We start from the raw sequence: 27562 nt of genomic DNA, 5'->3' as shown, positions 1-27562 counted from the left end.
ATCATATTACACAATATGATAGTGGAAGAAGAACGAGATGGATACATTCGATACGATATATCCGAATTCGTAGAAGGAGAAACAAGCATAAGTTCAGAGGTAGATTTCTCGTTCTCTACAAACATGCCTTCAAATCTCGGTAATATACTTGCCATTTGGAGTGAACTTCGCGACCAAAGGAAACATCAACGATTGAAGACCGATTTAATTGAGAATATATTTACAAAATTTGGTAACCAACAATCATAATTATTATATGTTTTCTATTTTTTTCAATAAACATAACTTTTTTTTCATAAATTAAATAATATTAATTTATTCCTAAAAATCTCATTTTGGAGTTCACCAATGGACACCCAAAAAATTGGAAATCCTTAACTTTACAAAATTAATTAAAAAAAAAAACTATTGCTAAGAACCTCTCTTAAGAGGTTCACCAATGGAGTTGCTCTTAGTTAGCTAAAAACCAAAGAATTTGAGAGAGAGAAAAAAACAAAGTTGATGTAGATGAAAGATCTTTTTTTAAGCCATGTGAATAATCTTCACTGAACAAATGTTAATCGGTTACACATGAATGAAGAAATGAACCTGTACAGATATATGAATCTCACAAGCTGCAAAAACATGTAAAAATTCTACACACTGTTTTTTATTTTATTTTGGGAATAAAGAAAAAGAATCTGACCTTTTCTGCTAACTTAACAAAACAAATATGAATCATGGGGCCATGAGCAGCTTCTTTTTTCTAGATGAAGTTTGGTTTCATAAGGCCGCAGCTCTGCCGTAAGAACTTTCAAAACTCATCAGCTCATAGCAGGGTTCAGGGACCACGGACTCTGAAGAACCCTCCACATATAAGCATCTCCAAGAATCATCATCAGGAGAACCAGAGTTAGTCATCGACAGAGATATATTCGACAGCACAACCGAAGTGAAAGGAGACTCTTCGGTTCCAAAGAAATCTCCTGCGATGCTTATGTTCTCTCCAACAATGTCATGTAACCTGATGTGGCTCACTAGCGGGTAAGCATTTTCATCGAAACCTGAATCAGGGTGAGTTCCAAAGCTACCATTGGCTAGAAACGCAGTACCAACGTTAACCATATGGATGTTGGAAACATCAATCTCTTTAATGTAACCGCCTCTTCCTTTTGTTGTCCTAAAAGCAATCCCGGATAAAGAGTTGTGCATGTAAGCGTCGAGGACCACGACATCAGATATGCCACCAGACATTTCACTTCCAAAGGAAATAGAGGAACCAGAAGCTGCTCTGAGGTGAACACCTCGTATCTGGACATTAGCAGTAGGTCTTGCGTACGAGATACCGTATTCGTCCCAACCACTTTTTAGTGAAATGGCGTCATAGCCCATGTTGATGGTAGAGTCTTGGATGCACACATTATCAGAAGAATCTTGAAAAAAGAAAAAGAAATAAAAACATACTAAGGTTTCAATTGTAAAAGCAAACAAACAAGTGAAGCCAAGCCATAACAGAACAACTAACCAGGGACAATGCCTACGGTGTAAGGAGATTCTGGAGAAGTATTAGCTGTTACTCTATGAATGTATACATGGCTGCACAACATCAGAGACCAGAGTCAACATTTTACAAAAAAAATCTAAAATAATAATAATAATAAGAAGGGAATCTTCAGACACAATCTTTTACCTGCAATAGACCGAATGGATAGTGTACTCAGGAGCATTCAAGAACGTAAGATTTGAGACAATGACATTTTCTGAAGAGACAAACTCGACGAGATGCGGTCGACTGTACTTTAAAGAATGAGAATTAAACCGATCCCACCAAAACAGGCCTTGACCATCTATAGTACCGTTATCACCTATGAGAACACATGGAAACGTAACGTTGAGTTTTTCATCTAGCAGTTAACAAATAAAATGAAATGAAAAGGATCAAATCATATATAACCTGTAACTACTACATCATGTAACATATAGCCGTTAATCAAGCTCATGTATCTCTTCCCAGGTAGATCAATGCCTCGTCCATATGATGGTAACGGATCCACAGCTTGCCAATGCGACGGATCCTACATAACAGTTTTTGTTTGAGGTAAAGCAACAGACTCTGATTCAAACCATCACACACACACACGAACAAACCTGAGAGGCGAGAATGACGGCGTCTTTCTCGAGGAAGAGAGTAAGGTGACTGGTGAGATTGAAACTGCCGGTGAGCCACCGTCCGGGAGGAACATAGAGCTGAGCGCCGCCTTTATCGGCGAAAGACTTGAGGTAGAAGACAGCATTCTGAAACGCGAGCGTGTTCAGCGTTTTACCATCTCCAACCGCACCAAACTCCAAAATTGAGACACTGTGTGGTCTCGAGCTCGGTCTCCGACCAAGATCGCATACGTTCCCGGCGCCGTTGCTTCGAATCAGACTGCTCAATGCCAGCAGCAAAACTAATGCCACCTGACAAAACACTTAAAAGAACATATATCAAATCAGCACAGGCTGATTCCAAATTTCAGATCGGATCCATCGAATTGATGGAAACATAGCGAACTCGAGGAGGCAACGAATGGTGGATTAGAGTTTTTTAAGCTTTGACTAAAAACATTTCAAATCAATCGGAACCAACCAATCTCGGACAAGACAGGGTCACGTGGGAAGAAGGACAAGGGACTTAAGAAGTAAACATAATAAGAACACGTACTTACTGGCATCTTTATTTGTAATAGCAAAAAAAGCTGTCAGAAAACGAACAGAGAAAAAGCTAGGAATTTAACGCGCCAAATGCAACCTCCTGATCGTGAGAAAGAAACAGAAGGAGAGCCAAGAAGAAGAAGAAGAAGAAGAGTTATGACAGAGACGAGAGAATTTTTTTAATTTTTTTTTATTGAGCAAAGAGTATAAATGATAAATGGAAAAAGAGGAATTATTAATTTTTATAGTATGATATAATTCAGTTGAAAAAAATATAAGCAAATAAGGTAGGAAAAGATTAACGCCAGAATGACAGCCTTTTTTATGCGTATAACATTATTGGGCGTATGAAGAAAAGATGGAGAAGAATAGAAATATGACAGGTGGTAAGAAAATATAATATAGAAGGAAGTAAATTTAATTTTGGAAAATACTAATTTTAGCTAATTTTAATCATTAGTATCCACTAATAAGCAATTAATACCTGCTTGGCTACTAAACAGTTTTAAGAATAAACGTAACGTATTCTCGCCGACAGATCTTCTACATACCAGAGAGAGAGAAAGAGACCTTTTCTTCTCTCTTCGCACCTCACATGGGAAAAAAAGAAGAAGCAGAAGAAGAAGAAGAAGAGACAAAAATGGCTGTCTGAAATTAATCTTTCTGTGTTTTATTTGGGAAAGTGCATGTGTTTGGTCTTTTTTCTTGTAATTCTTTCTTTTTTAGATATTATAAAAATGATTTTAACAATATTTGACCTTTCCGGTGTTTTGGTTTTATTATGTCTTTTTCATTGCTTCGTCGCGGTCAGTGGTATACTGTTATTGGTTAGACGTCTAGTTCTTCGGTCCACATTGATGAGTCAGTCCTGATAATTTTATTCAACATATTTCTATTAACTCATGTTTCTTCTTTACAGACTAGAAAAACACTTCTGTGATGTAATGTCTTTTCTTATGTATCTCAATTTCAAAAAGATATACAAAATGCTTTTAGACTGATAACAAACTCCAGGGCAAGTTTACTTGCATTTTTTATTCATTTACTTCTATACTCTTATCCATTTTTACTTTATTCACGTATTCTTCTTCTGTTACCCATGCAGCAAACTCTTTTTGTCAAGAATCAAATAAGTGTTTTCAGTTCTAAAACAAAGACATGATGAACATATGATGTAATTTCTTGTTTGGAGGACTATAATACTATATAGGCTGGGAGACTTTATGTATATGCATATATGTTCAATAACTAATATTGAACAAAGTATATAATCTGAATAAATTATGCCAAAAGCATCGAAATTTGAAAAAAAAATGTGAAAATAGATAAGAGGATGAGCGGTTAAAAACAAGAGAGAAAAAACTTGCAAAGTTTGAAATACATAGAAAGAGATTTGCACTAAATGAGGGAATATAAAGAAGAAAGGAAACTGCGGTTGGGAGAAGAATGGAATACTCAAATCCATGTGGCTGGATGCTAAATAGGTCCCACTTCTATCATGCTTCTAACTTGCCAGCCTGTCCTTTGTATGTATATTTTTCCTCTAACGTTTCATTTTTCATTTTTTCTCATCACTCGTTCATCAAAGTTTATTCATATGATAGTTCAGTTTTGTTTCTATCTTCTCGTTCGAAGTCAGATAGTTCATTTTTTAAATCACAATGTTACAGAAAAAAACATAGAACTAATATAGGACGGGAATATAACCGGACTTGGTTCATTTTGAATTGTTTTCATGCATATGACCTTTATACCGAATTTTTGACATAGCAATATAGCATCAATCATTACTATTCGATTAACACATTCAGTATGCTTTTTTGCATAGAAAAACAAATCACATTTTTGAGTAATACTGACATGAAAGCATATGGTAAATAGTACTATTATTGCTCAAATAGCATAAACAAATACAAACACACAATGCAGTAACCACAAGTGAAAGGCGTGAGGCAATCTTTTAGAACATACCACTCAGTCTCAGGTTATGACTAAAATGAAGGATCAAGAAACTCTTCAGCCTCTCTTCCGCGTACCACTAACAAGTAACAACAACGATAAGCACAAATTCACAGCGTGGGAAAATCCGTGGTACAATGTTTACACAGGAAGCATGTACTAAGTGGTAACAATGAAAAGCAAAGTTTCCTTATTATTGACCAGTTTTTAAACTTATCCACCAACACTCTTTATGTGCTTAATGCAAAGAGGCCAAAAACGCCTTCCGCTTTTTTTTCTCTATCTGAAGAAGAAAAGAGAGTAGTTTCCGACAAAAAACACTAAGGTGATCGTTTTCTCAAACAAGGATTCAGAACAGAGATGGGCGTTGGTTCAGAGAGTAGTGGAGTCAACCAGCGCTTCCGTAATCTTCTTCTCCAGTTCCTTTGGCTCGATCCACAATGAACTTTGCTCATGCAATAGCTTCTTTCTCGCTTTCTTCTTCTCTTCCCTTTTTAGTCCCGTCATTCTCCAGAACTCCAGCTTCTCCGCTCTTTCTTTCATCTGCAATTTTTTTAACACGAAACCAGTCAATACTTCAGGCGTTTCTTGAAACAGATTACAACTCACAAGAGAAGCACTAGACCATTACAGATCCGTATCTATGACCAATAGACATAAGGAACTCAAACTAGAATCAGAAACCTAGAGTAGTTACTTTTCAGTCACGATTACATGAAATGAATTTTATGAATCACCGACTACTCATTTGCAAAGAGTGTGTGTGTACAGTGTGTGTCTCTACCTCGCTAACTAATAAGTTTCACAGCCTCCAAAAGAATCACCCATCAAAAGCATCACTTACATCTTCTGTTCGACTAACAGGCTTTGAACCAGAACAAGAGCTAATGCAGAGATAGTATAATGGTTATAGGATTCATCAAAACCTCCACCTGAGGTTAAGCAACAACTATCCAACAACTTCACCAGCTCTGATCTAAAGATCTCTCTACAACTGGTCGATAACAAAGCAAAGATACCCTTGAAGCATAACTATGAAAAGTCCCAAACTTTCAAGAAACCAAACCCTTTTCCTCTATATTATCCAAGAACCATCTCACACACACTAAGACTTACCTACACAGAGCCTATAAATTGTAAAGAAAGAAGAAGGAAACGTACCAAGGTTTTCCTGAACTCATCCTGGAAGATCTTACGCTCCTCAGCTCTAACCTTAGCAGCCTCAGCTTTCAAACGCCGCCTCTCCTCATTAGCAGCCCTTTCAGCCACCAACCTAGCCTCATCCTTGCGCTGCTTCTCCACCCTAAGCATCTCAATCTCGTGAACGTAGTCCTTACGGTACAGGCTCACTTTCTTCGCGTAGTCTCTCCTAAGCTGCGCGAGCATCCTCTCCGCGTCCTTGGGATCTTTCGGGGCCTCCCAGCTGCCTATGTAGCTCTCCGGCTCGAGGAAGCTGTGCGTCTCCTGGTGGTGCCTGTGGTGAGTCGCCGCCTCAGCGGAGAAAGACCTGAGGGACTGTTTGGTGAGAGGGGATTGCTTGACGAGACGGCTTAGTTGATTGCAGAGAGACATTGTAGTGAATCTGGAAGGATCTACAGAGATTTCAGATCTATCGACAAGACGCAAGGGGGGAAATGGGAGATTAGTATTGGTATGAGAGGAAGAAGCTTTTACCTGAGAGAGGAATGAGTCAGAAGAAGATTAGCGACCGTCTCAGAGGGAGAGAGAGTCCCGGCGAAAAACAACAAAACGGCGTCGAAACGGCGTTAGACAGAACATAAAGCGTTTTAGGTTTGGGAGGAAACAAGAAGATCGTATTGCTTATTGAATAAACATTTGTGTTTCCTATGACAATTTCTAAATCTTACTTATTAAAAACTAGTAAATTACTTATTTCCACACCAGAACTATCATATAGTAACAAATCCACACAAACTTTAGATCTACTCCAATTCCATACAATTTAAGTATGTAAACCTATTTCTCCCCAAACCAAAAGTTCGAAACCCGACTCCCCCTGAATTTTGAAGAACGAACTAATACCAACAGATTCCGGCTTAAAGTAGGTTTAGTATTCTGTGTTTTAAAGCTAAACCAATGTCTAACCTAAATAAACCTAACATGATCCGATTACGACTCGATTAGAAATGTAAACCGGATTAACCCAAAATTAAAACCACAAGCCCTAAATCCCCAAATCAAAAAATATGTGCCTCTCTCTAAAGAATCGACGACGAAGAGTGTAGGAGAACGACGACAGGTAATTTCCAAATTCCCTGACCTCTCTGTTGATTTTGTTTTTTTTTTTTGTTTTTTTCAGAAATCAAACATGGATGATTCATGGACTGATGTTAACCTGGAATGGAACGAGGTTTCTGAATTCTTAGCTCCAGACTCATTACTCATTGTCTCAGGGTGTGTGAGAAAGAGAAATGGATGAGAAGGTTTTTGATTTTCGATTTAGGATTCTTAGGAAAACTGAAATCGATTTGTTTTTTGTTTTTACCTTTAGTAGGTGTTGGTCGGGTATGTAGTTGGATAGGAGGGTTGGGTGGGGTTTTAAAATCGGTTTGGTTCTCTGATTACGTGTGGTTTAGGTTCTAAACCATTAAAACCAACTCAACTATTCGTCTGGGGGAGTCGGGTTTCGAACTTCCGGTTTGGGGAGAAATAGGTTTACATACTTAAATTGTGTGGAATTGGGAATAGGTGCAAAGTTTATGTGGATTTGTTACTATATGATAGTTATGGTGTGGAAATAGGTCGTTTACCCATTAAAAACAAATGTCACAACTTTGATTCATGTGTAATTTTTTAAAAAATGGACCTAATGGACATATTCATATAAAGTCATGTTACATTTAATCTATAATCTTATTATTTAAATTTTAGACTTACCAGAATTTTTTATTGGGCTATTAATAATTGGATTTAAAGAATAGATGATCCATTGGATTTATAAATAGTATAAATTAAATAGATATATATAGAAGAAGATACAAATACATGTGAAAGTTTAAAACAATCTATTCAATGAAAAAAATATACTGTAAACTTATTATGTTTTAAAAATTGATAGACAAAATATTTATATAAAAATAAATGAAAACAAAAATCTGCGTGGTTGCGCGGATCGAGATCTAGTTGAGTGTTACAATTTATTTTTTTCGACCAAAAAAAAGTGTTACAGTTTTTTTTACACTGGATAACATATTACCTCGTATAATTTCTAACTTACGTATAATGATCAATTATTTGCAACATGAACAATTCCACAGATAAGGATTCCACGATGAAACTCTCTCCAAGACACTTGGAACGAGGAACCGTTTTGCATATATGATATCTTCGATGGACATGCTCTTTGCGCAGCAAACAACCACAACGATGGTTCTGCCTACAGTACTCTGGAACCTACGATAAGCTTAGCATCTTATAATACGTAAGAAATTACATAGTTTGGAATTCGAATCTTTAAAAGCTTTTAAACCTTAACTAATAGGCTACGGTGCTTCCACAATTTAAATTAGTATTCACTAAAGAGACTGAATGAATGTAAGAATTCAATTGTAGAATTTAAAATTTTGTTAAAACTACATTATTATTTTGATTACAAATGATGGAAATTATTACATAAATTTTGTAAGCAGTAATTTTATTTGTTTAAGAAAAATGTTTATATAGCCGTTCTATTTGCATCACATCGAACCTGGTTAATCTTGAATCATGTTGAAGACTTCTGATAAAACTTCACTATTAATATACGTATTTGATGATAATCATGTTTTGTATAATTTGAAATTTGGTGTGAAAACATTAATAAAATATTAATCAAATGATTTGAATAAAAGGACTTCCACTTAAAATTGTAAATTTAAGATAACAAAAGAAGCTTAGAAATGTTAAACAAATCCAGCTAGCTAATTTAACGAAATACGGGCAAAATATCCAGTAAACTCCATTACGAGTCTAACAGAATACCATGGGGGAAGGATAACAACGTTGAGAGATGAAACGCACGGTGGCTTTGAAGCTGATTTATCGATGGTTCCGTTACTTTGAAGCTAATTATGCTAGTACTTTTACTTGTATACTAGATTCTAACTCGCACACCCGTGCTGGTAACATTTCATTTATAAATATAAAATTTTATATTATTTATATATAATAATTTATGATAATATATTGCTGTCATTTTAAAAATAACTTAATAGATGATATATAATTCTAAAATATTAAAATTTAACATATGTTGACAATTTTATTTTTTGTAAAAATTATTACTTAATTTATGAATATTAATCATTTTAAAAGGTGAATGATATTTTAGTCACTTTAAACGGTGAATAATATTTTTTTTATTTATCTTAATGAAAGTATTTTTTAAAATATATTGGTTTACCAATTCAACATAATTTTAATATGTTTGGACAAAAAACATAATTTTAATATGTAATTCATTAATTACTTCTATTTTAATATAATGTAGAATATACTTATAAAATTTATAAAATTAGCATATAATTTCATTATTTTGTTTATACTAAAATTTTAATTAAAATTAATTTATAATAATATTATACTACTAATTTCGAAATTAATCAGTGCATTAATTAAAAGAAAATTTAAATTTTTAAAAAGATTTTGTTAGATCTTTTCTCAACAGATTTTGTTATTCCTAAAACTAAAATTTAAATTTATAGTTAAAATGGATTTGTTATTAATATCCTTATAATTATTTAGAAATGTTATACATTAAATAAACTAATGTAAACAATAAAAAAATTATTTGAATATATGACCTAGACTTCTAGTATGACTATTTTGTAGTAGATAAAAATGGTACTTCTTTTTTAATAGAGAATATTCGTGAGTTGAAAACAATTAGGATCATAAAACCTTTTCCATTGGCAAATTCTGAAATGACTTTCATGTTATAAATCATGTGATGGATGTCCATAACCGGTCTGATCCATTAGAGGCCCAATCCGCATGAGAGAGAGAGAGAGAGAGGAGAGAGAGTCGGCCAAAGAGAGAGAGGCGGCTACCTTGTGTTTTCCTTTTTCCTTTTTCCTTTTCCATTTGTGTTTATGATTTGTAATCTTTCATTTTATCTATCTTGTAATTCCCTATATAAAGAGCACACTTTATAATTAATAAAATAAGAACTTACTGATTCCAATCCTAAGTTTTACAACACGTTATCAGCACGATAGCCTCTAAAAACCTTAAAGCTAAAAACCAGAAATTGAAAACCTTAATCCTACCCGACGAACCCTAACCCGATCGCGTCTCTTGTTCCTGCACGCGTTCCCGTCTCAGCTTCATCCGATCAGCTCCAACCCCAAGGCGTTCCTGATCATACACAAACTCAGCCTCAGCTCTTGACCAGGACAGTTCGCGATCCGACAGCAGCAGCTCCCGTTCGACGATCAGCCGTTCGCGATCCGACAGCAAACAGCTCGTGTCTAGCTCGCGTATAGATCGTTCCCGTTCGTGTTGCAGCTCGAGGTTCATTCTTTGGTGGCCCGGTTCATCAAACAACTAAGCTAAAGGTAATTCGAATTCTAAGAACATATGAATCGAATTGGGTTGATTGATAAAGAATGAAACCATAAAATATAATCTTTATGATAAAAGTCATATGATAATAGATCAAACCCGAATGAGTAAATCGAAGCTCTAAAAGTTCGATCCCCAAACCCTAAAATCAAGATTGATCTATTGATCAATTAAAATCAAAGCTTTAATGGTTTTGAATCTCAAATCAAACCCCTTTGATCTAAGATCAAATCGAAACCCTAAAACCCTAATTTGAGAGAATCGGCTTTGATTGTTTAAATTTGAATATTGATTGATTGATTTGATCACCTAGAACTGTTTTTAAAGATGGTTTAAACTCAAATCTGAGTAAATTAAGATTGTTTGGCTTGTTTAAACTGAAACCCTAATAACCTAGTCTAGATTGTTTTAAAATCGAATCTGAAACTACATGCTAGGTTAATTGTTCTAGATCATATCTCGTGGCCGTGTGGCCTTGCTGCATTCATACCCTAATTGATCACAATTGATTGATTGCAAATTACACTTAGAACATTATTCTAGGAATGGTATTGAATTAAAATCAAGTAGCTGTGTGGCTTGTTCTTTTGCTTGGGCGGGAGTTTTGTTTGTATTGATTGCATCGTATGAACTGATAGAAACAATATATGTCAGGATTGCAATTACATGATAAACAAAATGTATAAGATTGAACCGATTGCATCCATAGCCGTGTGGCTTACCTTGCATACATAGCCGTGTGGCTTAACTTGGCCGTAAGGCATAGATCTTGGCCGTGAGGCTTGATTGATTGTTTAAACTTAAAACCTGTTCGTTTAAAACATTGAAACTATTCCTAAAAGATCTAAAAATATTAATCTATGATTTCAGATGTCGAAAATCAACAACCTTGATTTTGCTGCCCTAAATCTCTCTGGAGATAATTACCTTCAGTGGGCGCTTGATGCTAAGATCATCCTGAAATCCAAGGGACTCGGTGAATGTATCACCGAGAACAATAATGCTAATGAGAAAGATCGATACAGAGCCATCTTGATCATTCGTCATCATCTAGCTGAGAGTCTCAAAGATCAGTATCTAACCATTGAGAATCCACTAGATCTTTGGACAGAATTGAAATCGAGATATGATCACCAGAGAATGGTGATCTTACCAAAAGCTCGGTTTGATTGGACGAATCACAGGATCCAAGACTATAAGTCTTTGGACGAGTATAACTCTGCACCTGTCAAGATGATGAACATGACTTCGATCATGAAAAGGACGATCTTATGGACTATGAAACTTCAGATTGTCTTAAAAACTGAAGATTGATTTCGACATTTGTAATCCAAATTTTGGTGTTCTTTGATTTGGTGTTTTTCATTTCTATGTTGTCATTCCTTTGAACTTAAAACTTAATAATAAATGAATGGTTTTTATATATGAAGTCTCTAAATAACGTCCTTTTGAATCTTGTTTTATAAATGAACGAGAACAAGGATGTACTCGTTGTGGACAGTGGGTCAAGCCACACGATCTTAAAAGATAAGAGATACTTCATAAACCTAACTCTGAAAAACGCCAACATCTCCACCATTGCGGGTATGGCTAGTCTCATAGAGGGTCACGGCCAGGCCAACATCATGTTGCCTATGGGTACACTTCTTGAGATATCAGATGTTTTGTATTCACCCAAATCTAAGAGAAGTCTATTAAGCTTTAAAGACATTCGAATGAATGACTTTCATATTGAAACCACGAGCGAAGGAAACAAAGAATCCCTTCAGATCATTGAAATCGTCCATGGCAATAAGAAAGTTTTAGAATCCATACCTGCACTATCTACTGGTCTTTACCATGCTAAAGTCAGTATGATCGAGGTCAATGCCACTTTTAATAAAGAGGCAATCGACAACTTCACTTTATGGCACGACCGGCTTGGCCATCCCGGTTCGACCATGATGCGTAAACTGATCATGAACACTAACGGTCATACCCTTAGAGAGGAACGAATTAACCCTAAGAACCTATCGTGTGTTGCTTGTTCCCAAGGGAAACACATTTCTAGGCCATCACCAGTTAAAGTCACTAAGGAAATGATAAACTTTCTGGAAAGAATTCAAGGAGAAATCTGTGGATCAATTCACCCACCTAGTGGGACATTTCGATATTTCATGGTCCTCATAGATGCGTCCACTAGATGGTCGCATGTCTATCTTCTCTTGACCAGAAACTTGGCATTTGCCAGGTTACTTGCTCAGATAATTCGATTACGAGCTCATTTTCCAGATTTTCCTTTGAAGACTATACGTCTTGACAATGCTGGTGAGTTTACTTCCCAAGCGTTTAATGATTATTCTATGTCCATGAGGGTAACTGTGGAACACTCCGTGGCACATGTACATACACAGAGCGGCTTAGCCGAATCATTTATAAAACGCATACAACTCATTGCTAGACTGTTGCTTATGAAATCAAAGCTGCTGGTTTCTGCATGGGGACATGCCGTCCTTCACGCAGCTGAGCTCATACGCATCAGGCCATCTAGTGAACATAAGTATTCCCCATCACAATTGCTTACGGGTCATGAGCCAGACATTTCCCATCTTAAGACATTCAGCTGTGCCGTTTATGTTCCAATTGCACCACCACAGAGAACAAAGATGGGACCTCAAAGGAGGATGAAGATATATGTTGGATTTGATTCTCCCACCATTATAAAGTATCTTGAGCCAACTACGGGTGATTTATTTAAGGCCAGATACGCAGATTGTCATTTCAATGAATCCGAACTTCCAACATTAGGGAGAGATAGCAGTAAAATGGTAAAAGAAATTTCATGGAATCAAACATCCATATCTTGGCAAGATCCTCGAACTCAAGAATGTGGTCTAGAAGTTAAAAAGATCATACATTTACAAAAGCTAGCTAATCAATTGTCAGATTCCTTTGCTGACCCGAAAAGCGTGACTAAGTCATACATACCAGCTGCTAATGCACCAATAAGAATTGATGTTCAAGAGGGACACAATCAAGTTGCTACACTGTCTAGACAACGTGTGAAACGTGGTAGACCAATAGGTTCTAAAGATAAGAACCCTCGAAAAACAAAGAAAGGTGCAGAAAATGAAACCGAGGTTGATAAGATACCATACATGGTCGCGGCCGATCCAGCCCGTAATGTGGCCGCACCCGACTCTCCGGGTTGAGACATAACCGGACCTGATGCCATTAATGTGGCCGGCCCTGATGTGCCTAACAATGTTGCTTGGGACGCCAAGCTTCATGGTACTGATGGTCCAGATAATAATGAGATCTCAATAAACTATGTCTTGTCTGGGAAGCGATGGAACATAAAACATGTCGACATGGATGATATATTTGCTTATGAATTAGCACTTGAACTTATGGATAATGAGGATCATGAACCCACGTCTATAAATGAATGCATGCAACGACCAGATTGGCTTAAGTGGAAAGAAGCCATAAACGTGGACTTAGAATCATTGAGAAAAAGAGGTGTATTTGGTCCAATAATCCGGACATCTCATGATATCAAACCAGTCGGATACAAATGGGTCTTTGTGAGAAAAAGAAATAAAAATGGTGAAGTCGTGAGATATAAGGCACGACTTGTGGCACAAGGATTCTCACAGAGACCATGAATAGACTATAAAGAGACATACTCCCCTGTGGTGGATGCTACGACCTTCAGATTTTTAATAAGTCTGGCCGTGAGAGAAGGTCTAGATTTACGGTTAATGGATGTTGTAACCGCATACCTATATGGTCCACTGGATAATGAGATTTACATGAAAGTCCCAGAGGGTATCGAATTGAAAAACAAAGAGAGTTCTCGAGAACAACATTGTATTAAGTTGAATAAATCTCTTTATGGACTGAAACAATCAGGTCGAATGTGGTACAATAGACTAAGTGAGTACCTAGTGAAAAAGGGATATAGAAATGACCCTATCAGTCCATGTATTTTCATTAAGAAATTCGAAAACAAAGGATTCGTGATCATAGCAGTATATGTTGATGATCTGAATATCATAGGAACCTGTGGAGAGATTTCCCAAACGGTTGAATACCTTAAGAATGAATTCGAGATGAAAGATCTCGGAAAAACGAAATTTTGTTTGGGATTACAACTTGAGTACATAAATGATGGAATCTTTGTGCATCAAATGACATATACAGAAAAAGTACTCAAGAGGTTTAACATGGCCGACTCACTCCCTTTGTCCAGCCCCATGGTCGTGAGGTCACTCGGCCTGGACACTGATCCTTTCCGTCCCAAAATGGACGATGAAGATGTCCTAGGTCCCGAAATGCCATATCTCAGTGCCATAGGAGCTTTAATGTATTTGGTAACTCACACACAGCCTGATATAAGCTTTGCTGTGAACCTAATATCTAGGTTTAGCTCATGTCCGACCCAAAGGCACTGGAACGGGATTAAACATGTTCTTCGTTACCTGCAAGGAACGAAAGACTTGGGTCTATTTTATACTAACCATAACAAAGATGGTTTAGTTGGCTTTGCTGATGTAGGCTATCTATCAGATCCATACAATGCTCGATAACAGACATGATATGTCGTTACACATGGAGGTACGGCCATATCATGGCGTTCCATGAAACAAACGATCGCGGCCACTTCGTCTAATCACTCGGAAATATTGGCCATTCATGAGGCCAGCCGCGAGGTCGTCTGGTTAAGGTCGATGACCCAACATGTCCGATCAGATTGTGGGATGGTCGAGTGCAAGGAACCGACCGTGATGTATGAGGACAATGCTGTGTGCATTGCTCAGCTCAAAGATGGTTACATCAAAGGATACATGACGAAGCACATATTGCCAAAGTTCTTCTTCACGCACGAGCTTCAGAAAGCCGACGAGGTCCATATCGTCCAGATATGGTCTAGCGAAAATTTTGCTGACCTATTCACTAAGTCACTCCCGACTTCTACATCCAGGAAGCTCACGCATCAGATTGGGATGCGTCGACTGAAAGATCTTCACTGAGGTTCACATCAGAGGGAGTAATACGTGTTAAACTTTTTTCCCTTCATCATGGTTTTTTCCCACTGGGTTTTCCTGATAAGATTTTAATGAGGCAGCATCCAAAGCATACTACGAACTCTGTATGGTTATGGCATCCAAGGGGGAGTGTTATAAATCATGTAATGGATGTCCATAACCTACCCGATCTATTAGAGGCCCAATCCGCAGGAGAGAGAGAGAGAGTGGAAAGAGTCGGCCAAAGAGAGAGAGGAGGCTAACTTGTGTTTTCCTTTTTCCTTTTCCCTTTGTGTTTATGATTTGTAATCTTTTCTTTTATCTATCTTGTAATTCCCTATATAAAGGGCACACTTTATAATTAATGAAATAAGAACTTACTGATTCCAATTCTAAGTTTTACAACATTTCAAATATTATTGTATGCTGATTGAGCCAATTGCCAGTTGGAACATTCTTTTACTATCTCTCAGAAAAGAAGAATACAAAGTGTCGCCTCAAATCTCAATCCCTATTTATCTTTTTAGCTAGGTGATTTTTCCGTACTCATGTCAGATATAAATATATACAAATAAATATATTATAAATTATTAATATTCTAATTTTAATTTATGTGTACGATTTATATTAAATAATATTATATTATTTTAATCGCACATATAACTTGAATATGTAATATCTATTTGATGTGGTTATTACTTCGGTGTATTGAATTGTATTTAATTCTCCAAATTTAACCATAGTATATTTATGTGCTGATATAGATTAATTTTTTTATTAATTTTTATTTTTCTACATTTAGTCTTTGGTCTTGGACTTAAAAATATAGATGATTTAAATTACTCATTTTTGGGTTATAATGAATTACACATATATTTTTCAAATTGAATCACAATTACTTTTGATTATAGCTAAACTAAATTTGAATATTTTATTTATTTCATTTGTTCAGATTTTTATCTTAAATACGTATATATAATTCCGTAAATTCTTTTGTATAATTTGATATTTGTGGATTTGTAAATTTTTAAAAACTCGTAGTTAAAATTTTAACCAAAAACAAATTATGTATAAATGAGTAAACATCTCAATCGTATTAATTATAAAATATTTTTGGTTCATCAATGATATTTTAGCATATGTTATTTAAATTACCTTTTGTAAAAATCTGAGAAAATAGACTGATATAATTAAAGAGATGATTATCTTTTTAACATCAAAACTGTTATTTGTACACTTTTTTTTATGAAATCACATTATATATAAAATATATTTTCATAAAACATGTTTTCTTTCCTTTTTGTAAATATTATTTTCGTTTTTTATTATATGAACATTTTCTTTTTATTATGTATGATATTTAGATAATATATAAAAAAACTAAAATTTAATTAATAATGGCAATTTGAAATAATAGTTGAATTCATTAAGAATAATTTTGTAATTAACCACTTTAAGAATTAACGTGAATGCGACACGTATGAAATTGACTTCTCAAATAATATTATAGAGATGAATCCTAATATAATAGAAAAAAACTGTCTTTTTTGTATATTTATGTATACTTTCTCCGGTGAAATTACTGAATAACTTAGTAAAATAGAAATAACTGTTATATATCCAATACTAAATAAAGGAGTATATAGTATTTGATATTTGTATATGATCTTAGGCCACTTTTATCGGTAGTATCTAGCGGAGTTTCAGCAGATTAAAAGTTATAAAAAATGTGAAAGGAAGAGAAGGGGACAGATAATATCTCTGAACAGAACCTCTTATTCAGTTTTAAGAACCTCTTCCGACAGATGTTTGATTGGGGAGAACGGCTTATCCATGCCCGCATTATGAAGTCAGAGAAAATATATACCCAAACAATATTAACGTGCCAAAACACTCCTCAACTAAATAAGAATTTGAATTGCATACCTAAACTCATAATAAATAGCTAAAACATGCCTATAGCCGGTTATATGATGATTTGGACTATTTTTTTAAAAAAAATTATAGTTTAGTCCCTATAATTCTATTTTTTGTTAATATGCCTTAAATAACTTAAACAATCAAATTTATCGTATTTATAATTTTAATTTGATAAGTACAATTTTATTGTTTTTTACCAGATTTTAATTAAATTTAAATAATAAATTTAATTATTTATCAGAAATTTAGATAGTTATCATATACAATATATTAATTAATTTAGTTATTAAAGTATGTTATCTACCTTATTAAAACATGAGAATTAATTATAAATAATCTTACTCATATGTAACATTTATAAGAAATACCACTCAATTTATATTTATATAAAATTTTCTTTACAAATATAATCATTCAAATTTTGAGACACATAATTAAAAATACTCTTTAGAAATTTGAGTTTGCAGTAGAGATCTTTAATAATATTACTCTTACTTAATAAAAAGAAAAAAATGGCTAGTTAACCACACTACAAGAAAACACTGGCTTTACAACGAAGTTTTACAAGGAACATAATTCCTCGTAAATTTACAAGTAGATTACGTCGACGTTACGACGAAAAGCAGTTTCGTCGTAAAGCGGATGTAATATTACAACGAAACTGTTCCGTCGTAAAGTCGTTGTAAAGTTACAACGCTTTTACGTAGAAAATTAAATTCCACGTAAATGCTTTGTAATGTAACAAGGACTTTACGACGAATCTTGTTTCCTTATCTTTCCTCGTAAAGACGTTGTAATGTTACAAGGACTTTACGAGGAATCCTATTTCCTTATATTTCCTCGTAATGGCGTTGTAATTTAACAAGTATTTTACAATGAATCGGGTTACCGTTATACTTGGTCGAAACGTGTATTAAGTGTGCTTTATACCTAACTAAATTCCTTGTAAAGTGGATGTAAAATCCTTGTAAAAAAGTTGTAAATCCGTAGTAATACATTGCGTTGTAAAATACTTGTTAAACCTTTACCTACCAAACTCGAAAATCTTCTATATATATGTCATTTCTCAATGCTAAAAACACACCAACAAATCTAAGAAAAAAGAAAAACTGAAAAACACAACTAAAAAAAATGGCTGATGGATGCAATATCTACGAGATACGGAGTTGGACGATTAGTGACTTTCCTGCTTATGGGATATTGTCTGGGTGGACAACTCATGGAAGATTATCTTGTCCAATTTGTCGTGGATCGACAGATGCTTTTCAACTGAAGAATGGTAGAAAGAGTTGTTGGTTTGATTGTCATCGTCGATTTCTTCCCATCTCCCATCCGTACCGAAGAAATAAGACATTGTTTAGATACAAAAAAGTTGTCAGAGATAGTCCTCCTCCATATCTCACCGGACAACAGATCCTAGCAGAAATTGATTATTATGGAGCTCTGGAAACGGTGCCGCGTGGAGGAAACTGGCATGTTCAGGGAAATATGCCTGATGGGTATGGAGTCTCTTACAATTGGCATAAGAAGAGTATATTTTGGGAGCTACCTTACTGGAAGGATCTTCTTTTACGCCACAACTTGGATGTGATGCACATAGAGAAGAACTTTTTTGACAACATCATGAATACAATATTGAACGTCCCAGGAAAGACAGAAGATAACAAAAATTCAAGGATGGACTTACCTTCTATCTGCTGGAGAAGTGAGTTACATATCAAGAGCAATGGCAGTATTCCTGTTCCCATCTTCCGGTTGTCATCAGCAGCGAAAACAACTTTGTTTGATTGGGTCTCATCAGAAGTTAAGTTCTCTGATGGTTATGTTTCAAATCTGTCAAGATGTGTTGAACGTGGTCAAAAGTTTTCCGGAATGAAGAGTCATGATTGTCATGTGTTTATGCAACGACTACTTCCATTCGCTTTTGCTGAGCTCCTTCCAACAAATGTACATGAAGCACTTGCAGGTAAATATTAATTTATAATATATTACATATGTTTATAAAATGTTATTAATTGGGTTATATTCGCAACATACAACAATTGAAGCATTCTTCAGAGAATACTCGTATGTGGGATACCTTTCACACATACGAGTTAGGAAGACATCGGGCAACAAGTAACTACGGAATATGTGTGAAAAGCGAAACATAATTTTACGGGATCTTGCAGGAGATTATTGAAATTGAATTTCCAGGGTTATTGAAGCTAAAATGTGTCCTCTTCAAATGTGAATGGTTCGATCCCGTTGAGAATCGAGGTGTTCGATTTAACAAATTTGGTGTTTTGGATGTCAACTCTGGGAGAAGATACAACAAATTCGAGTCTTTCATCCTAGCTTCCCAGGCTGAACAAATTAGCTTTCTTCCATACCCTCGCCTTCGAAGTTCTGGGATTAATTGGTTGGCTACTATCAAAATTACACCTCGTGGACGAATTGTTGCTGGAGAAGAACCACCATTGCAAGAAGAAGATGCTATTAATGAAGTTGAGGTTCCTGATCAACAACTTGATGAAAATCTTCTGATCGACCCAAATAACCATCAATAAGAAGATCTTCCCGAAGATGCGACAGATGAAGCACGTGAAGACGAGTTCGATTGTAGTGACGACGATGACTGTTCAGATGTTGATGAGAACTCAAACGATTCAGAATGATGTAATATATGTAACAAATGTTGTTTTTATCTTTACAAAATATTGTACCCAATGTTGTTTTTTATTGCTTAAGTGAGATACTTAATGTATGTGTACTATAAGTTGTCTTGTATAATATCTATTTCTTAAGGTAAAAAGTTTTATTTTGTTGAAGTTAAGGGTTTTAGTTGGATAAAGAGGATGAAAGTATGAATGAGTGATAATGGTAAAGATGATAACTTTGGGGTTTAGGGATTTGATTTTCGGGGTTTCATACTTTCCTCGTAAATTCGTTGTAAATAAAAACACGGGCCTGGTAACTTCGTCGTAACATAAAATATTATTTCCATGTAAATTCGTCGTAACATAAAATACTATTTCCTAGTAACTTCGTCGTAAATGAAAAAACACGGGTCTGGTAACTTTGTCGTAAATTAAAAAACACGGGCCTGGTAACTTCGTCGTAAACCAAAACACGGGCCTGGTAACTTCGTCGTAAACGAAAACACGGGTCTGGTAACTTCCTCGTAACATTACGACAAAGTTACGAGGAAACCGTTTTTATATATATGGGAGAAGTTTTTCAGACGAGCACTGCTCGTATCTTCCTCCCTAACTCTTCTCCCCCTCTAAGGTAACTTTCTCTTTTTTTTTTTTTTTTTTTATAGTTTAGGTGGTTAGTTTAGGTTATTAGTTTAGGGAATTAGTTTAGGTGATTAGTTAACGGAATTAGTTTAGATGATTAGTTTAGAAAATTATTTTAAACAATTCGTTTAGGATATATATTAATTTAATTTTTTTAAATTTTCTAGATGGCTCCAAGACCGAGACCAGCAGCTCCTGCACCTAAGTATGCGGATTTGTTTGGCGATGGATCTTCCTCTAGCGGTCCATCGTCTTCTTCCGGGACAGTTCCGGACTCTCGCACATCTCGGAGAGTTTCTTCGACCCCTCCTCCTCTTCCATCTCAGATGCCTCCCCCACCAGCTCCACCTGTCGCCCCGGATCAGCCTGCCCCACCGGCTGCAGTTCATCCCGATTTGCGGGTGCCAACTCATGCACCATTCGCAAGATACACCGTCAAGGATTTGCTTGCCCAGCCCGGACGAGAGGGTTTACACGTTCTGGACTCCGATAGACCCCCGGGTACTTATTGGTAAGTACATAAAATTATTAATTTTAAATTTAAAATCTTTGATCAATTTTTTTAACAAATTTGTTATATTTGCAGGTTTGGGGCTAACAACCGTGTTAGCCGGAGCGTTTCAGAGACGATGAAGGGATATTATGACGGCCCTTATCCCAACTGGACCATGACTCCCGATCACGTCAAGACGACGTGGTTTAAATGTTTTGCGGTAATTATATTTACATATTATTAATATTTATATTGTTAATTAAATAATTATTATTTTTTTTTCTAATCTTTTAAAATGTTTGTTTTTTCAGCAAAGGTGAAACTGGTCCGTAGGAATCACCGAGAGGGAGAAGAGCGAATTTATTGCAAAGGCGAAAACTCGTCTTTGCAACACCGTCTCTGATTGGAAGGACAAGTGGGAGATTTACGGCTATGAGGGGAAGCCGAGCGGGGTCACAAAGGAAGCATGGGATGGCCTCATCACCTATTGGAACGAACCCAGCTCCATCCGCAAAGCCAACTCCTGCTCCGCTTCCCGAAGAACGAGGGATAAAGATGGCCATTTGCCCATGGTTCATAGAACCGGCCAAAAACCCCATGCCGGAATTCGTCTCGAAGCTGTAAGTTTTATTTAAATTTATAATTTTCATTATTTTAAACTTGTATTTATTAATTATATTTAATTTATTTATTATTGTTGTTTATTAGTTGGAGAAGACGGGAGTTGTGCCATCTCTCTCGGACTTATTCAAGATGACTCACGCCTCACCAGATGGGGTTTTTGTGGATCCTGCATCCGGGAAATTCTTCAACGCTGTGGCATCTCGGGTTGAAGAGCAAGAGACGCAACTTACCCAACAGTCTGCAGATGGATTACCCGTCAAGTTGTCAACCGAAGAGGTCGACCGGATCTTCGAGGAGGTAAAATTTAATAATTTTAATTTTTTTTCTTTATTTTATTATTAACTCGAAATACGTTTTTATATATATACATATAGGTGGCTCCTAGAAAGAAGGGAAGGACGGTCGGAATAGGTTCCGTTAACGAAGTTGCAAGGGCGACTTCGTCATACTATTCGAGACGGGACCAGGACAACGACCGGATGCAGGCTCGCATGGATACCCAGCAGCAGCGTTTGGACTCTCTCGAGGGTTTGCTGGATGTGATGGCGGTGGGAAATCCAACTTTGCAGAGAGCTTTGGCGGAGAGACGAGCAGCTCTCGGGATGAGCCAGCCGGATCCCGAAGCAGGAACGTCTACAGACCCGAACCCCTCAGCCAACTACTTCGATGACGATGGTGTTGGCCTTTAGTTTCCTTTTTTAATTTCTTTTGTTTTGTATAAAAAATTTAAATTCTATTTAATTAATGAATTTATAGTTTTTTAAAAAAAATTATTTGGTTTCATATTTAATTTTATTTCAAATATTTTAAATTTTAAAATTATTGTTTTATAAAATTTATATAATTATTATAATTAATTAATATTTTAAATATGGAGATGTAAATTCGTTGTAAAATTCCACGTTAAGTCCTCGTAACGTTTACGAGGAATTTACATGGAGTCGTTGTAAAGTCCTCGTAAAGTTTACATCGACTTTACGTGGAAGCCTTACGTGGCTTTTACAACGAACTATTACGAGGTATTTACATCGTCATTTACGAGGGCATTACGACGAATAGTTTCCTTCCGCTTTACGAGGAATTGACTTCCTCGTAAACGTAACTAGGACTTTACGACGAAACCTCCGTTACGACGAGCGTTTAACAACGAAACGCGTATCGATGTTAATTCGTCGTAAAGCCCCTATTACGACGAATTTACAACGAATACCGCCCTCGTAAAAAATATGTTTTGTTGTAGTGCCAAAAATAGTTTCGAACGCAGCATCTCAAGAAAACAAATTTTGCACAAAACTACTAGACCATATTACATTATTTTTATTTTGCTACAAAACTAGTATGTAATATTAATAATAAACAAAAAGTTTACAAAACTATTTCCCGATTAATTCTCGTATAATTACCAAATAATTGATTCGGCGCTAGGTTAGGGTCAAGCGCACACATTATGCCTAGTGTAATTAACATTGGTTTTGATAACTACAAACAAAAATTACAAATTTTTAATTTTATTTATATTATATATATCACGCAAGCACATAATAAGATTTGCAACTAAAATAACCTAAAAAAATATAAAAAATATTTTATAAACTTTAAGAACTAGTGAGATTAAATCAGACTTTAAATTATGATATTGTTTTTATGTTGTTTTCTCTTTATTTAAATTTTTTGTATCAAATATTTCAATATGAAATAATAATAAAAATAATATATTTATATTATTAAATATATTTTATTTGATAAAAAATATTTCTATTTTATATATCACCATATATTAAAATTTATTTCCAATTTTGAAATTATAAATAAGGCCAATTTGATGATTTTAATTATTTGTGGCACTTTACAAACAAATAAAATGACAAAAGCTAAAAGATAATAATTTAAAAAATAAATCAATATATTTTAAAATAGACAGACACGTGTCAGTTACGAGGTATGTTTTAGCTATTTATTATGAGTTTAGGTATGCAATTCAAATTTTTATTTAGTTTAGGAATGTTTTGGCACGTTAATATTGTTTGGGTATGTATTTTCTGACGGATGTTTGACTGCTACTGGTAGTAGTCTGATTTACTATAAATAAATAAAAATAGTTATACGATAATAATACTATTTTATTAATTTCTTAGGAAAGAACAGATTCAATGCGATGTGGATGCCCCGTCTAACTAGTTAACTATTTTATCAATTTCTTAAGAAATAAGAGATTCAAGGCGATGTGGATGCCCTATTTAACTAGTTAAAAGTCGAGTTAAAAACCGCTAAGCCATTAAGGCTACCCTTCGTACTAAATTTCTCTTGCTCCCACTTCTCCTTCGGCGTCTTATAAGTTGAGTTAGTACCATTGAGATTGACGTCGATAAGCATTATGTTCTCACAGGCCACGACAGAGCTGCACTTCAGATTCACCCCGAAATCACTTCTGTACGTTCCTCGTATGTTCTTGAACTCTATGTTGCTCAGTTTCACCATCGATGCCTGCATGCGTTTTCATTTCTCCATATTTTTATCACCGAGAACATACAGCTATAAGGACACCAGCATTAGGAGTTCATAAGTGAGGGGTTCACACGCTTTCCGAAAAAAAAAATTATTAAAATATGCTACAGTCACGACTCTGTCTCGCAACGCTCTTTCTGCATGAACCCGGGTTGTTACTGTTCAGCGGGCCCGCTATTGGTCAATTTTTTTTTTTTTTTTAAAAAAAAATCAAACGAAAAATAATAAAAAAAATAATAAAAAATTCACATGATGAACCCCAACCGGGGGTTCATTAATGCGGCTGCTCTAAGGAAATAATATTTTGTAACTTACAGAGGTGGTGTTGCAGCTATTAGAAGGGCAATACTCTTGATCAATGAAAATGGGATTAGAGACATTAATCATTAAAATGTCCTCGAACGTTATATCACTAGCTTGGCTCGGCGGTGATGTAGGCCATGTCTTAATCCTAACTCCGTTATCAGCTCCGTTAACGGTGCAGTTTTGAAACTTAATTCTTCTCACTTCTTCCTCGTTCTTAACCTTCCCCAAGCTCCCAATACTGCACACCAAACCAATTAATGGAACCAAAATTAAACAATGAACAGGATTGCTCACCCTTGTAAAATGAAAAAAGAAGAGAAGGGTATTATCATCTTTACTAAATACCTGAATCCATGGCCTGGACCACAATGTGTGCCGGAGACGAGCACATCAAGACTCCCAGTTGAGATGGAGACGCAGTCGTCTCCGGCTCCAATGGTTGAGTTGGTGATGTTGATGAAAGAGGAGCTATGAACGTGGATCCCATCGGTGTTAGGACTGTCCCATGGGGAGCTGATACTAACGTTGTGGACCGTAACGTTGCTAGCAGAGTGTAACCGCAAATGAAACCCTTTCGCATTTGATAACGAAATGTTTTCGATTATCGAATTTGACACGTTGTCCAAGCTCAGAGACTGTACGTTTGACATCAAACTAACACACATTCATATAAATGAAGTATTTAATATAATCATATTAATTCAAATTTACTAACCGTTATGAGTTTGTCACATTTGGAATCTTCGCAACTTTTTTGTTTCCAGGCTTCGACGTCGCCTCTACCATCTAAGTTAGTACTTCCGTACAAGAAGATATCGTTTAGTTGACTAAAACCAATCCATTGATTCGAAGGAAAATCCTTAATGCCCGTTGGAGCAATTAGATCTCCTGTAATCTCAACTTCCATGGTTGATTCAGTGCGACAAGGGCCCTTGAACTGGATCGCACCCACTAAGAATCTACCTTCCGGGACGTAAAACTTTGATCTTCCTTGGTGGTTGCAAGCTGCCCACCATGTCTTCCCAAATGCCTTCAATTATGAAAATTATGTAAGCCTTATAGGCAATCATTTATGATGTGTCGTAAAGAAAGAGTAAATATAAACTGTTACAAATATTCAAAGAAGTGAATTTGTAAATAAACTGACAAGAGTGTTGTCTGAGTCGGCGTTAGGGCTGGCTCCGAACTTGGAGACATCAAAAACTTCATATGGGAATGATGGACCCATTGGTTCTTCAGCATATCCATAGAATCTATCATAAAAAGCTAATATTTTGTTTGGAGACACAAAGATTAAGAAGGTAACCAAGAACTTAACGACAATGATAAAATTATAGTTAGTCATCTTTGTGATACAATCTTCTTAGCTTTGTGTGCTTTGTCTTTGGCTATGACTTTCTTTTAAAGAAAGAAAATTAGAAACAAAATCTCAATCAGAAAACAAAATTAGAAACAAAATCTAAATTACCCATGTTATCAACTTCAAGTGGAATGTATGACCAATCGTCCAAACTAAAGATTTTATTACAAAACTAGAGATTTCATACGTTTTAAAATTATATTTTGGAATGCAGAGAAAACATCACATGGTATTTCATTTTTAAACGGAACTTTGTAACAAAACAAAAGAAAATTACTGACAAAACAACTTATTCTATTAAAATTTTAAATTCTATACATGGCGGATGCAAAATTGGACGTCACATGACCACTAAATTCCAATAAATTAATTGCTTGAACATATCTGCTCTATTAACTCAGAGTTCTACTTTTTATCTAATTATAAAAAAAAAGTTGTCATTTAAGTATTAAATTAATTACTTGAATACATCTGCTCTATTAATTTGAAACTTCTTAATAATCTCAACAATTAATACCAATGTAAGGGAATATTCTAAACTAGGCATGGGCATCCGGGTCCTCGGGTTCGGATCGGGTCTTGTCGGGTCCAGATCCTTTGAGTCCTAGAAATTTAGACTCATATAGTTATCTATAACTTTTCGGGTCGGTTTCAGGTCGGGTCTTGTCGGGTCAGGATCGGTTCGGGTAATTTTAATACCCGTAAAATACCCATAATTTTTGGGTATATTTCGAATCCGGGTCGGTTCGAGTATTTAGGACCCGAATATCCGAATTGGACCCGGAAATTCTAAAAACACCCGAAGAACCGCAAAAATACCCAAAAATTTATCCAAAATCAGATCCGAAAACTCAAAACATACCCGAATACCCGAATTATATTTTCTAAAAATCTAAAATTTTACCTGAAACCTACAATTATACCCGAAAACCCGAACCCAAAACTTTTAAAAAAAATCTGAAATACCAAAAATATACCCGATCACTCAAATATACCTAATATATACAATTATTTGCGGGTACTTCGGGTACCCGAGCGGGTCTCGCGTAGGACTCGGATCCGAACCGAAACCCGCGGGTCCAAAAAAAAGACTCAATAGGTACTTTAACATGGACCCGAGCCCGAACCTATATTTTCGGATCGGTTCCGGTTTGGATCTTTGGCTCCGGATAAAATGCCATGCCTATCCTAAAAGTACAATAAACCCCTTTAAACTACATAACAAAATGTGATCCATAGCAGGGGCATCGAGGCGATTGGAAGAGGTTGTAGAAACTGTGGACATCCACTTTTATTTCCACAGCTTTTTTTTTATTCAATATTTGCATATATTTTTCAACAAACGAACTATTCAATCATTGTTACGAAATATTTGAAACCAAGAACAACATATCGTATAGCCACAGACGTTCCCAAAAGTATATAATAATGCATTTATAAATTATTATTACTCTTACTTACAAACCTGTTTTATGTAATATATAAAATATCTTTAATTCATCTTACTAAAAATTTAGTTTCATAAATATTTATACCATACATTCAACAACTGTATACTACATTAAACAACCTCGTTATAACAATATTTTATGTTTATTTACTTCTTCGTACAAACGTATTTGAACTTTCATGTTTACCTTACATTAAAAGTTGCGTTTATGAAAATAATAAAATTTTATGAGTAAACTTGCCTTAAAGAAAATAAAACTAGAGTTAACTCCGTGCACCTGCACGGATATTTGTTTAATAGAATAAACATATGAAATTAATGTAATGATTGTACAAAATGAGTCCATATGGATGTTCGTTCAATTTATAATATATAACATTTTATGATACATAGACGGTTTTTAAATGTCTATAATTTTTT

At 35.4% G+C, this 27562-nt stretch overlaps 4 protein-coding genes across 7 annotated transcripts; 1 reads left to right on the top strand and 3 right to left on the bottom strand.

Moving 5' to 3' along the window:
• Nucleotides 1–504: 504 nt before the first annotated feature.
• LOC106411294 (probable polygalacturonase) lies at nt 505–2978 on the bottom strand. Of its 3 annotated transcripts, none has more exons than XM_013852033.3 (6): nt 2684–2978; nt 2128–2450; nt 1934–2054; nt 1670–1844; nt 1505–1575; nt 505–1412 (listed from the first exon to the last, which is right to left on the bottom strand). In XM_013852033.3, exons 1-6 carry the CDS (start codon nt 2691–2693, stop codon nt 763–765), a joined length of 1350 nt encoding a protein of 449 aa, XP_013707487.1. In that variant the 5' UTR covers nt 2694–2978; the 3' UTR covers nt 505–762. The 3 variants fall into 3 exon arrangements, with proteins under 3 accessions (XP_013707487.1, XP_013707489.1, XP_013707488.1); XM_013852035.3 differs by having other exon boundaries at nt 2128–2439; nt 2688–2977; XM_013852034.3 differs by having other exon boundaries at nt 2688–2973.
• A 1734-nt stretch (nt 2979–4712) lies between these two features.
• On the bottom strand, nt 4713–6488 carry BNAC07G49280D (trichohyalin). 2 transcript variants are annotated; one of them, XM_013852249.3, is made up of 3 exons: nt 6307–6488; nt 5794–6214; nt 4713–5175 (listed from the first exon to the last, which is right to left on the bottom strand). In XM_013852249.3, exons 2-3 carry the CDS (start codon nt 6202–6204, stop codon nt 5005–5007), a joined length of 582 nt encoding a protein of 193 aa, XP_013707703.2. In that variant the 5' UTR covers nt 6205–6214; nt 6307–6488; the 3' UTR covers nt 4713–5004. The 2 variants fall into 2 exon arrangements, with proteins under 2 accessions (XP_013707703.2, XP_013707702.2); XM_013852248.3 differs by having other exon boundaries at nt 5794–6224; nt 6307–6486.
• An 8418-nt stretch (nt 6489–14906) lies between these two features.
• LOC125590629 lies at nt 14907–15209 on the top strand. Its single transcript, XM_048764265.1, has one exon. It carries the CDS (start codon nt 14907–14909, stop codon nt 15207–15209), a length of 303 nt encoding a protein of 100 aa, XP_048620222.1.
• A 2888-nt stretch (nt 15210–18097) lies between these two features.
• Nucleotides 18098–26393, bottom strand: LOC106409949 (exopolygalacturonase). The gene is made up of 5 exons (XM_013850484.3): nt 25480–26393; nt 25048–25362; nt 24678–24967; nt 24342–24570; nt 18098–24005 (listed from the first exon to the last, which is right to left on the bottom strand). Exons 1-5 carry the CDS (start codon nt 25675–25677, stop codon nt 23763–23765), a joined length of 1275 nt encoding a protein of 424 aa, XP_013705938.1. The 5' UTR covers nt 25678–26393; the 3' UTR covers nt 18098–23762.
• Between the last annotated feature and the right edge of the window lie 1169 nt (nt 26394–27562).

Source organism: Brassica napus, chromosome C7 (genome assembly GCF_020379485.1).
Source record: "Brassica napus cultivar Da-Ae chromosome C7, Da-Ae, whole genome shotgun sequence".
Classification (NCBI taxonomy): domain Eukaryota; kingdom Viridiplantae; phylum Streptophyta; class Magnoliopsida; order Brassicales; family Brassicaceae; genus Brassica; species Brassica napus.
This window is presented reverse-complemented; position numbering and strand designations above follow the sequence as displayed.

What these genes read in the sequence shown, in the direction of transcription:
- BNAC07G49280D (XM_013852249.3), bottom strand. Translation starts at nt 6,204, where the DNA reads ATGTCTCTCTGCAATCAACTAAGCCGTCTCGTCAAGCAATCCCCTCTC. An exon ending in ATGAGTTCAGGAAAACCTTG is followed by an intron (nt 5,176 to 5,793) that starts GTACGTTTCCTT and finishes AAAAAATTGCAG; the next exon opens with ATGAAAGAAAGAGCGGAGAA.
- LOC106409949 (XM_013850484.3), bottom strand. Translation starts at nt 25,677, where the DNA reads ATGACTAACTATAATTTTATCATTGTCGTTAAGTTCTTGGTTACCTTC. An exon ending in AATGTGACAAACTCATAACG is followed by an intron (nt 24,968 to 25,047) that starts GTTAGTAAATTT and finishes TCAAACGTACAG; the next exon opens with TCTCTGAGCTTGGACAACGT. An exon ending in ATAGCTGCAACACCACCTCT is followed by an intron (nt 24,006 to 24,341) that starts GTAAGTTACAAA and finishes AAACGCATGCAG; the next exon opens with GCATCGATGGTGAAACTGAG.
- LOC125590629 (XM_048764265.1), top strand. Translation starts at nt 14,907, where the DNA reads ATGACCCAACATGTCCGATCAGATTGTGGGATGGTCGAGTGCAAGGAA.
- LOC106411294 (XM_013852033.3), bottom strand. An exon ending in ATCCATTCGGTCTATTGCAG is followed by an intron (nt 1,576 to 1,669) that starts GTAAAAGATTGT and finishes GATGTTGTGCAG; the next exon opens with CCATGTATACATTCATAGAG. An exon ending in CACCGTAGGCATTGTCCCTG is followed by an intron (nt 1,413 to 1,504) that starts GTTAGTTGTTCT and finishes TCTTTTTTCAAG; the next exon opens with ATTCTTCTGATAATGTGTGC.